This window comes from Lontra canadensis, unplaced genomic scaffold, assembly GCF_010015895.1.
Source record: "Lontra canadensis isolate GAN:19392208 unplaced genomic scaffold, GSC_riverotter_1.0 scaffold34, whole genome shotgun sequence".
Taxonomy (NCBI): domain Eukaryota; kingdom Metazoa; phylum Chordata; class Mammalia; order Carnivora; family Mustelidae; genus Lontra; species Lontra canadensis.
Window position 1 is genome coordinate 14,583,836 of NW_022631028.1, and position 15,198 is coordinate 14,599,033.

Here is a 15,198-nt window from a genome sequence, read left to right on the forward strand (position 1 = left end):
GCCAGGCTGCATGAACTACTCAACTCTGTACCTTCCTCTTCTGCTATGTCTTAGGTCATGTTGAAGATAGGGTTCTCTAGAATCCTCCCTGTTCCAGTTTTGTGCCTATCAGTACAAGTGTTTCCATCCCAGGTAGTAGAGATTTGTTCCTAATTATGGACCCTAAGATGCGCCATCCACGTTTGCTGTTCTGCCAAAGTCATACCATGTTGTGGGATTTTTTTTTAAAATTCACTTCTCGCATCTCATTAAAAATGTATGATATATGTCAGAAATAAATATACTTAATAACTCATTTAATTTAAGCCACCATCTAGAAGAAAACTTTTTTTTTAAGATTATTTATTTATTTATTTATTTGACAGAGATGGTGGAGGGAGAAGCAAGGGGAGCAGCAGGCAGAGGGAGAAGCAGGCTCCAATCAAGAGATTTTTTTTTTTTTCTTATACCTCAGCAGTGTTAAGACTAATGGTGATCAGCAATGAGCCTTCTCTATGCATAATGTAGTGAGAACCACCAAAGACAGAGAATGGTTACAACCTATCTAGTATTTCCAATGTTTATGCCAACAGAATGTTGAGACCACCTTAGTAAGAAAAGTGTTGAAAGTCCTAAATATGTCACGTGTCTTAATTATATTTATGAGTATGTAGACAAAACACCCTGAACAAAGATGAGACTGTCAAGCGATCTAGCCGTGATTTATAGTTTAAAAGATGACGGAATGGGGACGCCTGGGTGGCTCAGTTGGTTAAGCAGCTGCCTTCAGCTCAGGTCATGATCCCAGCATCCTGGGATCAAGTCCCACATCGGGCTCCTTGCTTGGCAGGGAGCCTGCTTCTCCCTCTGCCTCTGCCTGCCACTCTGTCTGCCTGTGCTCACTCTCGCTCCTCTCTCTCAGACAAATAAATAAATAAAATCTTTAAAAAAAAAAAAAAGATGACGGAATGACAGACATCATTTTCAGTTAGTCATATGAGATAAACCTACCGTTTTGGTTTATTTGTTTTAATTTCAGAATTACCATTTCTGAAGATGGAAGCCTCAAAATTGTCAATGTGACGAAATCAGATGCTGGAAGTTACACCTGTATAGCCACTAACCATTTTGGAACTGCTAGCAGCACTGGAAACCTGGTAGTAAAAGGTAATGACTAACCCAGAGCACACGGACATTGGTATACCTGTCCTCCTTTCTAGTAATGCGATCTATAGAAGTCGCATCCTTCATATTAATATGTAGATATCACTGTGTTGCTAAATTAATACATCATGCCAAACATGATATGATTAAGGATTCTTAGAGAACTGTTGGTAACGAACATGATTGAAAGGCTATCTTATTTCAGAATCATCCAATACAATTTTGAGAATTACAGCCATTGTATCTATTATACTGTTGTAACTAATGTTATCTTCAATCCTTTAATTAAATTTCTTTCAAGTCTCTGTAGATTTGAAATTCATGTCTAGGAACACTGTGCTAACAAATTAAAAACCCATGACTTGAATACTATTTTTAGCAAACTTTGTTTAAACAATGACATTGGCTATTTTTAAAAGAGCTGCCCTGGTTATTCAGAGAGATGGGTATGGATTATTACACCAGTAAAGGGATTTGATCATCTCTGTGCTTTTCTTTAGTCACCCTGCCAACCCTCTCTGTCTTAAGGAAATAAAATTTTCCACATACCTTAGTCTGGGTGCTTTATAGTATATGACAGAAATTCGTTTATTGCTCTTAGCACAGCACATGATATGAGTCTGTTCTAACACCAGGTTGATGGGATGGGCTGAGAGCACTAAAATGCAAGGGATGAGATTTTAATTTACATTTTATTTGCATTTCTATTACTTTCTGTCTTGAAGAGTTGTAGAGTTTTTGAGTTGAAGGGATCTTGGCAATGAGTGATCTGACTGAGGAAGATAAGACTCAGGTTGGTGACATTCTCAAGGTCACCAGTAGTAGAAGACAGATGTTAACCCAGGAATCCTGATTGTGCATTCTGCTTGGTTGGTTCTGTTTACTGCACCAGGAAATCTGGTTAATTCAGCTGTCCTTTTTATAATAGATTTATACAAAATAGATATTTTTCTATAACCGATATAGATGACCACATCATATTATTTCCTTCTTGCCCATTTATTTGTAGCTCTCTCTCTGAAATAAGAGAACCTAAGAAAAACAAAAATATCTATTTTATCTATCCCAATTTTATTTTAAAGAAGAAAGCTAAAAATTACCTCATTGCATATTTTGGGGTCATTGGAAGGTAGAAAATTACTATCATTTGGATAAGACTTTTTATTATAAACAACCTCTATGCATGTAAGAAAACTGGAAGGCCAAGAGTTAGAAGTAAATTTGTATTTAGATTCACTCCACTACCTCAGTCAGTTAATGAATCACTCAGAGCAATACCATGGGCATAGGACTATGTGTTCACTCTTTCTCACAGTGCAGAGGGAAAAAGAGGTTCAATAGTATTTGTAAATCAAAATTTCAGCTAGAGGTCTTTGCTAATGTGTGGCTTTCTCGGCTGCAAAAGGAAACAGTGATCAGCTAGGATCAGGAGGAATCCCAAGGTTTCAGAGTTGGTTAATGGCAAAGCTGGTACCTAATTATAGATTATTCGCTAGTTATGGAGATAAAAGAGAACACTAGGCAACAGTCTTAGGTGCTGATCAAGAGACTGAGCGTGAGGCAGAAAGATCCGCCTTGAATCTCATTTCTGTCACTTACTAGCTCTGTGACCTTGGACTAGACAATTTACCTGTGTGGGGATAATAGTATGCCAACTGCTTCGGGGTGTTTTGATGACTGTGCTAATCCACCATAAGTGCTTAACATAGTGCCTGGCACTTAGGAAATAGTAGTAGTTTTTTTGTTGTAGTTGTTTGTATTTTAATAAAATGGTTAAACATACATTCTAAATCTTACTGAACTGAACATTTATGAAGTTGCCATCGCCAACCTATTAGAGTAGTGAAAAGAAGTGAGCCTGCCACAAAAAAAAAAAAAAGCCCAAGAGTGTGAAAGATTATAAACACCTAAGCCTAAAAACCATTTTTTGCTGTTCCGTATTGTGGACAGTGAGGTATTTTTGCATGTAGTTACAAGTTATATCCTGTGTTTGATCAGCCTCCTTCTCGTAAGGATTTCTTTAGTTCTCAAGATGGAGGACAGAGGGAGCTCCTAGGTAGCTCGGTTGGTTAAGCAGCTAACTCTTGATTTCAGCTCAGGTCATGATCTTAGGGATGTGGGATCAAGACCCATGTAGGGCTCTGCACTAAGCTGAGTGCTCTGTGCTGAGCTGAACATGGAGCCTGCTTGGAGTTCTCTCTCTCCTCTCTGTCCACCCCCCAGCCCCCTACTTTGTGCATGCGCACTCTCTCTCTCTCTCTTAATCAATCAATTCATTCTTTGAAAAGATAGTGGACAGAAAGGAATATCCTCTGATTCCCATCAGAGTTCATATCCCAGCAATATGGGCAGTCTGGGGACCAACTATCCAGATGAGTCTCTGCTGCTTGTCTTGTACTGAATAATGGCACAAAACTTGCCATACATCAATAATGAAATATGCAGTGGTCACCCCATGTTTTAGGTAAATATAAATGTTGCTGAGGTCGGGACTTCTAACTATTTTAAGAAATTAAAATACTTTATTTCTAGATTTCTAGTGAAATGTAAATGGTGATTATCCAAGTATAGTATAAGACATAGTTTTACTGTTGTTTTACTGTTTTCTTTTCAATTTTAGTAATTTATTTGCTTCTTACAATGTGTATTAGGAAAAGTCTAGTTTTCCATTCATGGCAATGATTAAAAAAATCTTTTAAAATATATTTAAGGGGTGCCTGGGTGGCTCAGTGGGTTAAAGCCTCTGCCTTCGGCTCAGGTCATGATCTCAGGGTCCTGCGATCAAGCCCCACATCAGGCTCTCTGCTCAGCAGGGAGCCTGCTTCCTCCTCTCTCTGACTGCCTCTCTGCCTACTTGTAATCTCTGTCTGTCAAATAAATAAATAAAATCTTTAAAAATATGTATATATTTAAGAAGTGAGTCAATATGAAGAAAAATATTAAGTATGTATTATTATACGAGGATATGCAAAATCATAAAGATGGGATATGAAAATTGGGAAACATGATGTGATGGCATTTTTCAGGAGAGTTTTAGCATACTTATGGACAGGACTTAGAAGGACATATGACAGGATCAGAATATGGGTGGCCACCTGTTTTGCTGAGACACGTGGAATACTTCAAAACTGAAATTTCCTAATAGATGGGGAAAGAAAAAGACCAGGGCAGGAAGAGAAAGAAGGCAGAGACCTGTAGGCAGAAGCCCCGAGGTTGTAGTACAAATGGTTCCTGCTGGGAGGAGTTCATTTATTTAGAAGTAGTGCTCTTTCTGGGCTTGCCTGATGGTATTCTATTGCAGTTGGGTTTTGTGCAGAGGTTCTCTGATTCTTATATTATTCTTATAGGTGAGATGGGGGTGGGGGGAAGAAATATGTTGTTTTATCTGATCCATATGTTCACAGAAGTTAGCAATCCTGTTACTTCCGAGAAGGTCAGAAGGTATTGGAGAGAACATTTATCTGCCATTGCTTGGTTCTGAGTCCCATTAACATTAATGGGAAGAACACGTGTGTGCATAGGGCATCCAGACCACCAGGTCTCTGTGAAGGACATTAACATAAACTGAGAAATGCAATTTAGAAATCTGCCCCATAAAGCACGATAAAGGCAGAGAAAACCATTCTGAACTCCACGTGAACTGTGCCAAGTACTGAATCGCACATCATAATGCTTCAGCCCTGTACCTTTAATGTAAATGTAACAGTTTAGCCTGAAATATGACTGAGCACTGTATTTTAATTCAATTTTGAGATCTACAAAGGGACTAATTTATCAGAGAAGGTGTTCTCTAACCTTAAAATGTGCTTGTATTCATTTTGATCTCCTCATACATAGGATTAAAACACCATGAAGGTCAGACATCAGAACACGTCTTTTCTAACCTTTTTATAATCATTCTGTCATTAACAATGCTTCTAAAATCCAATGCTCTTCCTCCTCACCCCACCACCATGTTTTGAAGGCAGGCCAAAGATAGTGTCAAACACAGGGTCAGTAAGTATGGGGGAGGAGAAGGAAGGGATAAATCTACTACAGCAGGTACAGGAGGTTTAAAATAAATCTCTGTCAGGCAACCATAAAATGGATAAATATTCAGATTATGCATGAGCAGAATTCCAAACTGCAGAATTCTGACAGGTGCCCAGGGGGCTCTTGATTACCATCCCGTCATCTGAATTTCTAAATTTCACTGATTTTATTTTTTAAACTAAGTATAGTATATTTGGGATTTGGTGTGCTGTTTGATTTGAAGCAAGTACAGTTCTCATGTCAGACCCCTGAATCCTACCAGAAAGCATAATATTTGACCTTTCAACGAAGATGAGCTTTAGCAATTGTCAACATCATTAAGAACTATATGGAGGGCAGGCTGCATCTACATGCAATATTATACTTACTAATTCATTTTTATCTCTATAGCAGAGTAAAAGGCATGCCATTTTGCATGACATAGCGTCCTTGCTGTACAGGTTTCATATGACAGCTATTTTAAAGTAGTACTCCCAAGAAAGAGCAACATGGAGTATTTGTCTTAAATGTAGTTCAGCAAGATAACTATGGTAATAGCAACCCTAGCTTCTGTTGATCCCCTCCAGGGCTGAAAATGAAATGCAGAGCTTTAAGCTATGGATGTTATCGTCATAGTTGTCTTGTTGAACCACAACCAAAATGACCTTGGGTAAGTCTATGGCTGGTGATTCCAGACGATACAGTGAGAAACCCTGCCCTACATCAGAGAACTTTGTACATGACACATAGCAAGTGAAAGTTCAATAGAATGCTTAACAGAAATACAGATTTCCAGTGCCCTAGCCTAATCTAAATCTTTAAGGATAAGCCCTGAAAAAGAAACAGTTTTTAAAGATTTATTTATTTATTCCAGAGAGAGAGAGAGAGAGAGAGAGAGTGAGTACAAGTCGGGGGAGGGGCAGAGGGAGAGAATCCCAAGCAGACTCCACGCCCAGCATGGACCGCCAGGAGCCCCACACGGGGCCTGATCTCACAACCCTGGAGATCATGACCTGAACTGATATCAAGAGTCAGACACTTAACCAGTTGTGCCCCCCAGGCACCTCCCAAAATAAATATTTTTAATAAACACCCTACTTGATCCTGATACACACTATATTTTTGGGAGTTGGCCAACTATGGCCCATGGGCCAAAGCCAACTAACCCCCTATTTTTTTATAGCCCAGGAGCTAAGAATGGTTTCTACATGTTTAACTGGATGAAAAACAAAAAGAATAATAATAATTTCAGACATGTGAAAATGTTACGATATTTGTATTTAAGGGTGCATAAACAAGGTCTCGGTAGAGCACAGCCATGTCATTTGTTTACCTAGTGACTGTGGTTGTTTTTACCCAATAGCTGAATCGAATAATCATGACAAAGATCATCGAACATGCAATAACCTACATAATATCCTCAGTGTTGCTTCTTGACCAGCAAAACCTAAAATATTTGTTATTTAGTCCTTTCCAGAGAAGCAAAAACAAGAACAAAAACTTACTGATCCTCTCTTTTTTGACCTTTTTCCTTTCCCAGACAGATCTCCAAAATGAGATCCAAGGTGTAGCTTAGCCAGGTTATACAGAACAGGGAATTTCGACATCTCCTTGAGTCTGATTACAAGCTGAAATTGGTGGGGATATGTCTTTCACAAGACCTTAGCCTCACCCCGGTAACAAAAGGGTTGACCTATGAGGCAGTCAGATCATTGATTGGGAGAAAGGAGAAAAAATACTTGGCAGACACTAGAACAGCGTTTTCAGTCTGCTTCTGTAGGAATGAGGACGCCTCACACTGCTGGAACCAACTATTAGGCCAGGGAGACTCCTAAAGCACAAAACGTGTCAACTGGAGTTTATCAAGATATTTATCTCTTCCTGAACTTTTCACTGTCACCAGCCTAAATCAGTTGAACTGTTTCACATTTAGTTTACACATCTGATTGCAGGTTGTTCTTTCACTGTTTTTTTTTTTTTCTTTTTAAGTTGTCCTAGGTGCACATGTTACCCTGTTTTCATTTGGGTTTTAGAAGATTTCATAATAAATCAGTAAATAAAATAATTTTAAAAAATTAAAAAGTAAAAAGATTAAATTTTGTCTATTCGGTACACAGAATTACTTTTATAATAAGAAAAACATTGTACTTTAACTATCTTGATAGAAAAAAAAAAGATTTTCAGTAGCATTTAACTAAGACCTTATATATTCATAACAAGAAATTCTTTTTGTATTCTCATTCTCCATTCCTGCAAAGTAAAGATGCTCTTGTGACTTTACTCAGCATTTAATTGATCTCTTCATTGCCAGAATGCTCATTGTCCATCCCATCAAGAGTTTATTTACATTTAGAAGAAGAGAATGTATACATATAACAGACCAAGACTAACAAGTTTTACAGCATATCTGTAGTGTGCCCTATAAAATACTTCTGTTTTAACTGTAGGACCTTGAGGAATATCAACCTATCCATGCATAGCATGACCGACACAATAATGTAGAGTCTTTTCAATTGGAACCTTTTTTGAAAATGAGTTTAAAACAGCCCACATCTTCTATGTAAAATTATTCAAGGCTTTATCCATATTTGACCGGGCATCAATCAGAAATCAGTAACCAGCAATGACATTTGGCTGCTAACCCACAACAAAGGCTTTTAACATTGGGCCCTTATAACAGAATACATTTCAACCTAATTAGGTGTCTTCCACTGGAACCAATTATTTCTAGGCAATAATTAAGGGTCTTTCTAATAGGATTAACACAAATTCTGACCCAAGGCACCTAGAGTAGGAAAAGTTTGTTGTTAAAAGTGCTAAATGCTAATTATGTTAGGTCCCTGGGTAGAAGGACAATGGCCAGAATATTTCAATAGTAGATCCTGTTAGGTCTGAGACCTGCCACAATGGAGCTGGCAACAGTTAACTAAGGAGAACCCTAAAGAAATGTTAGATAAGTGTATCTCTTGTTCTTCCTGTATTCACAGAGCATAACATAACCTGGAACTCTTTCTACAAAGACATGAAGCCAAGATCTTGATGAAAGAGAGCATAATTATTTCCCCTGACATTCCTTTGAGCCCTAATGAGTCACATAGACTTAGCAAATAGTGTGCCTTTAGCAACATCAGTCATGTATAGAATGACTCCCCCTTTTGTCCAGTACTTTTTGTAAAGGAGCTTCTCACCTTTTATAATGTTAAGGTTTAAGTTTGTGAAGAATGCCACTGAACATTATGTCAAAAACTTAAAGAAAAGAAAAGAAAAAAAAAAAAAAAGATTGCGTACCATGACAGTCTACTCTGACTCCATCCTGCCATCATTTCTTCATCCTTGATAGAGGAAGTAATTTCCATGCCAACTCTCCCCTTTCACAGGCAGACATCTATACTGAGGCAGGCTTCACATACTTGATTTTGGTATAAAAGACACACTGTTGGCCAACAAGACTTCGAAAAAAATCTCAATTTCACTAGTAATCAGAGAAATGCAAATGTAAAAACCAGTGTGATAGGATTTTTTACATATGAAATTGGCAAAAGATAAACATCAACAAAACCTTTTGTTAATGAGAGTGTGAAGAGAATACTCAAACACTCACTGTAAGTAGGAATACAAACTAGAGTAGACACTGAAGAGAGAATAACATTGCAAAAGGGACGTTTCCTTGGCCCATCAATTCCATTTCTGGGTGTCCACTCCAGAGGAAATTCCGTGTGTTTTGAGGTAGACTTGCAAAGATGTTCATTATGTTGTTTTTTGTAGTGAAAAACAGATACACAAGCAAAATAAAAAATAACACAAAAACCATTATTTCATTTAATGCATATAATTATATTTAACATAAAATTAGTAATAGAAAATAATACCATATAAAGTTTAGAAATAAAAATACATGCTCAGGGGCACCTGGGTGGCTCAGTGGGTTAAGCCTCTGCCTTCGGCTCAGGTCATGATCTCAGGGTCCTGGGATCAAGCCCCGCATCAGGCTCTCTGCTCAGCGGGAAGCCTGCTTCCTCCTCTCTCTCTGCCTGCCTCTCTACCTACTTGTAATCTCTGTCTATCAAATAAATAAATAAAATCTCAAAAAAATACATGCTCAGTATAAACATAAACTCATGGTAGTATTTGTGAGGGGAGGGAATCTGGAGTGACCTTCTATGGGAGGACCTAACCTGTGTTGGTAATATTTTATTTGGGTAAAATTTTAATATATATTCAGAGGGGAGAAGGCTAGAAAAAATTTTAGAGACTGCTGATTCTAGAAATGGGGATATGAGTACTGATAAATTGTCCTTGTTAGTCTTACATGTATAATATCTCAAATTAAAAACACGAGGTCAGAATTCTACAGCATAGTAACATATTATAGTCAAAATCATCTAGATGGTAGATCTGATTTTCTACTTCTCCCCCAGGTAGTCTAGAATAAATAAAACCTTATTACTAGTGATATTTAACCTCTTGAATCCAAAATTGTCTTTTAAAGAAAAAACTCTACTACAGAATGAAATAAATGGTTTAGTTCCTAATGAATACTTACCAATCAAAATAAATAAAACAAACAAACAATAAAGGCAAACAGAATATGACTCTGGCTTCATTAAATGTGAAGCACATAATTAATTTCTTTTCCAGCAATTCAAACAGACTTGTGTTGTACTGATTCAGTTTAATTGAACTTATTACCACAAGCAGATAATAAGAAGTATATTGAAGATATCCATCTGGCTTGCACTGAAAACCTCACGTTTCATTCTTCATGGCTGTCATCGACCGTACTAATTGCCTCATTTCAGCTCTTTTACCATCAGTATGATTTAGCTATTAATGTGATAAAATTCTTACTCGAGAGGAAGTTGATATTAAAAAGCATAGATCTCTGGCCTACCTCTGCTACCACTACTGAACACAGCCCCAGTGTTATTAAAGTTGTATATTTTTCAAATACATAAATAAGAACCCATCTCTCTCTCATGCATATCGTTTTAGGTCACATCTATCATCTTATATCTTGCCATAGAGCTCTTTCCCTGCTAAAGGAAAGAAATGGTTTATGCTGAGCTTTTCAGTTCATAAAATGTTTAAAGATCAATGTGGTTTGTTTTCAGCTATGGTATGTTTTCTTTTTTATAATTTCCAAAGCTGAAATAGATTTTAAATGGGTAATTGTGTAATAAATAAAAAGGAAAGTAAGATTAAGCACTTTTATCTTCTGTTCCTAAATATCAGAACTTCCTATGGTTTGAGAATGATGTTTTGTCATGCAGACTGGCATTGTATGGGCAGTCTCTCTCAAGAGCAGAGGGGTGTGTCTGTGTGTCTGTGTGTGTCTGTGTGTCTGTGTGTGTCTGTGTTTTAAATCCTCCATCTCCTTGTAATTTAGAGGTGGTCCTGTGGGGGAAGCAAATGCTTGGTTCCAGCGCCAAAAAGGAAATCTGGAACCAGAAAAGAGATATGTCAGGAAAATTCATGAATGATTTCACCTTCCTTTTTTGGCGTTTGTTTCCTGCGCCAGAGGCAGGAGTGGGGGTTTTGCTCTCCCAAAGGATTAATGCCACCAAACCATAATTGAATTTCTCTGGCTGTCATAGGCAATCACATCTAAGAAAACCTCCCAAAAGATTGGAGGCCTTTAGGTTAAATACAGAATCTGACCAAGATGAAGGCAAGTTAATTAACATTTCCATCATTTCTCTCTGATTTACTCTAGCAAGATTCATTTCTAAAAGGTTAAAATGGTTGTCTCTTTTACGCAGCCATTTGAAGAGCCAAAAGTAGGTTACTGGTTATAGGAGAAGAAATGTAAGCAGAACATTTAGACCATAGTGGCTTTTTACATGGCCTTCTAGCAGTTCTATAATCACTGTGCAAAAGTGCAAGACATGGTATTAAATGAATATTAGCAATATTGACTTTGAAAGTTTCCCATACTCAAAAACATGTCACCTATTGTCATATTAACTACCCCCCCTCCCTTTCTGTCTCTTCAAAAGTAGAACTCCTTATAAGTCCCGCTTGGATTTTTCCCAGAAGAGTGGGATCCAAAAGGTCTAATCAGAGGTGCCTACTCTTCCATACTCTTTCATAAGGCTAGCCCATATGCCTTCCAATATAACATGTATATATCTCTGTTGGCTTTGTCTACGATATAAGTAAAGTATCTGTTCACCATGGTATTCGCCCTTAACACTTCTTGATGGGTAAGGCAAAGAAAATTAAGAATAATTTTAAAGACCAGTATAGTTGATAAGAAGACATTCTGATAGAGTCCAAATATGAGAGAAGAGTCAAAAGATACAAATGACATAGTTGTCACCCTCCCTATATGGCACCATGGGCCATGAACCACAAGCATCAGAATTGCCTACAGGTTTTTTAATAAATGCACATTCTCGAACCATGCCCTGCTCTGATGAACAAAAATCTCCAAAGGTGCAACCTAGGAGTTTCCTGTTTTAGTAAGTCCTCCAGGAATGCCTGGCTGCAAGCCTAAGAGCTCACAGTTTAAGAGTGGATCCTGATAGGCATAGAGATAGAGCTTTGTTGAAAATGTAGAAGGAACGTGAGCCTGGGTGGTTCAGTTGTTAAGCATCTACCTTCGGCTCAGGTCATGATCCCAGAGTCATGGGATCAAGCCCTGCATCAGGCTCCCTGCTCAGTGGCAACCCTGCTTCTCCCTTTCCCACTCCCCTAATTTTGTGTTCTCTCTCTGGCTGTCTCTCTCTGTGTCAAGTAAATAATATCTTTAAAAATATATATATAGCAGGAACGAAAAGGAAGGAATGAAGAAGGAATTCACTGGGGCGATAAAAGTGATAATTGAACTGGGAGCTAAGAAATGAAGAAGAGCTCACCGGGTTAAAAAAATATAAAGGTAATATCAGACAAAAGAAATTTATCTAATAGCCAAAAGGCATAAAAGCTCCCAGTGTGTTTAAGGAAAACTGAGCAGAAAGGTGAAATGAGAACACATCCAGAGAAGAGGTCCCTGAAACACTCTTGACCATATTTTAGGAACTGTGGACAAAGGGGAGGAAATATTTTGGTTTTCTTTTTAATGGAAAGAAAACACATTCCATCAATTATACCTACACGATCTTGATACCAACATCAAGGGAAATTGTCCATCTTCTAAGAGGATTTAGAAGGGAAAGTAGTTATCACAAGCATAGGATTTCTTAAATTCTTTTTCAAGTATAGGATAATCCATGTTATTTATAGAAATATTAGGAAAAAAGATAATCTCATTCACAGAGAGTCGCTTACATATTTTTTACATTTTTTTCCCAGAATGACATCTAAGCATGTGTGGTGTGTGTGTGTGTGTGTGTGTACACATGTATATTTAAATCTACATTTGGCCCTTGAACAATGCAGGGATTGGGGCCACCAAGTTCTGTGCAGTCAAAATTCCACATGTAACTTTTTTTGTAAAGATTTTATTTATTTGTCAGAGAGAGAGAGAGCGATCAGCAGGCAGAGGGAGAAGCAGGCTCCCCGCTGAGCAAAGAGCCTGATGTGGAACTCGATCCCAAGACCCTGGGATCATGACCTGAGCTGAAGGCAGCCGCTAAACCAACTGAGCCACCCAGGCATCCCCACATAAAACTTTTAACTTCCCCAAGACTTAATAGCCCACTGCTGACCAAAATCTTACTGATAACAAAGGCAATTAACACACTTTTTGTATGTTATATGTACTGTATATTATGTTCTTACAATAAAGTAAGCTAGAGAAAAGGAAGTATTATTAAGAAAATCATAGGAAGGGCACCTGGGTGGCTCAGTGGGTTAAAGCCTCTGCCTTCTGCTCAAGCCATGATCCCAGAGTCCTGAGATCAAGCCCCTCATCTGGCTCTCTGCTCAGCGGGGTTCCTGCTCCTCCCCCACCCACTCTGCCTGCCTCTCTGCCTACTTGTGATTTTTGTCAAATAAATAAATAAAATCTTAAAAAAAAGAAAGAAAATCATAGGAAGAGGAAATACATTACAGTACTGCTCTGTATTTATCAAAAAAATACTGGAAGTGAACCCACACAGTTCACTCATGTTGTTCAGTTGTTCATCTGTCTTCAAATCTGTAAATAGATATCCTCATCACAAAAAAAAAATCCTACTGTATACACTCTTTTGTAACTTCTTTTTTTATTAATATATTTCCACCAACGTAGAATTTTTATCAAAAATAAGGTCCAGGGACGCCTGGGTGGCTCAGTTGGTTAAGCCGCTGCCTTCGGCTCAGGTCATGATCCCAGCGTCCTGGGATGGAGTCCCACATCGGGCTCCTTGCTCGGCAGGGAGCCTGCTTCTCCCTGTGCCTCTGTCTGCCACTCTGTCTGCCTGTGCTCGCTCTCGCTCTCTCTCTCTTTCTGACAAATAAAGAAGTAAAATCTTTAAAAAATAATAATAATAAGGTCTAGCTTGGGGTGCCTGGGTGGCGCAGTGGGTTAAAGCCTCTGCTTTCTGCTCAGGTCATGATCCAGGGGTCCTGGGATCGAGCCCCACGTCGGGGGCTGTTCAGCAGGGAGCCTGCTTCCCCCTCTCTCTCTGCCTGCCTCTCTGCCTACTTGTGATCTCGTTCTCTGTCAAATAAATAAAATCTTAAAAAAAAAAAAAGATCTAGCTTTATTTTCTTATAAATTCGTTCCTTTCTCCTGCTAGTCAAATTAACAAAAGCAAGACTCCTTTAAAAAGGAAAATCTCTTGTGATACCTTTGTGGGCAAGGTAGAAAGAGAAGCCTGAGGGAATGTTTAGAGGATTGGTTACCATGTCTCACCCCCATCGTGGTGATTAGGGGATTCATGTCAGCCTGGAAGGGAGATCGCCAGCCATCCCCCTGCCCTCTTTCCTCACCCTCTTCTTACTGAAATTTCTTATCAGTAACACATGATGTTACGAATCATGTTCTGATCACATGAGTTATTAGGGAATAGATGAAATGATAGAATCAGTATTCAGAATTACCATGAAAAGATCATCATATGAATCATATGAATGTAACAAGCCCAACTTAGTAGTGGTGAATGTAAAGATAAGGAGGGCATGTATTGCATGGAGCACTGCATGAGGTACATAAACAAGGAATTTTGGAACACACACACACAAAAATTACATTAAGTTAAATTAAAAAAAAAAAAAAGATTTGCACTTGGGCCCCCAAATCAGGATGAGAGAGTCAAATTTCAGGGTTAGGCTGTTAAAAGTTTTAGTTGACTGGGGCCTGTGGGTGGCTGAGTTGGTGGAGTGTCTGACTGTTGGCTTCAGCTCAGGTCATGATCTCAGGGTCTCTAGATAGAGCCAGGGCATTGGGCTCCAAGCTCAGTGCAAAATCTGCTTGAGATGCTTTCCCTCTCCCTCTCGCCCTCTCCCGGCTCCCTGAGCTAACTCTCAAATAAATAAATAAATAAATAAAATCTTTTTTTAAAAGACAGTTTTTTAGTTGATTATAAGATTGTTGCTGAGTCAGCAATAGTCTATTTTTTTTTTTTTTGAGGCAATTTAAATCTATAATGTAATAGAGTATCTAAAATATGAGAGGGAAAAAACTACAGTAGCAGTGATGAAATACTGGGAAAGGACTATGTTTTTATTTTAAGACTGACAAAATTTGAAATCAGCCTAGAGGAAGACAGCCTGGCTGATGGCAGGAGGCACAGCTAAGGAAACTGAAACTGTTGAGGCAACAGAGCAGGACTGGTGAAGGGGGGATGAGAGGGATAGGTGGTGTTTTCAAACACCAGCAAACTCTAACTAGAGTTAGCCAGCAAACTCTAGGTGACAGCAGAGGGCAATACCAGAATAGGTGGGTGGTAAGCATTAAAGCAGAGGATATTGTTGTATGTTCAAGAAAAAGAAAAGGTTTCAAATCATTAAACCATGCAAAAGATGAAAGTAGTGATTTTTCCATTATTGGTAATGATCAGTTTCAGACTGGACCTATATTCTGGGGAAACACTGCAGAAAGAATGCAGGCATCAGATGGGTGTGTGTGGTCTGAGTGGCCTGCCTGTAAGGGACATTTTCTAGTTATTTTTGCATTCT

At 38.5% G+C, this 15,198-nt stretch overlaps 1 protein-coding gene across 5 annotated transcripts in view; it reads left to right on the plus strand.

Annotated features, from left to right (window-relative positions):
- The window catches only part of CNTN4 (contactin 4), a 917,793-nt gene that overhangs the window by 842,549 nt on the left and 60,046 nt on the right, over nucleotides 1-15,198 (plus strand). For all 5 annotated transcript variants that reach the window (XM_032867432.1, XM_032867434.1, XM_032867431.1 and 2 more), the window contains one exon: nucleotides 1,019-1,146. In XM_032867432.1, the coding sequence (XP_032723323.1) occupies nucleotides 1,019-1,146 (128 nt within the window). The remainder of the gene's footprint in view (nucleotides 1-1,018; nucleotides 1,147-15,198) is intronic.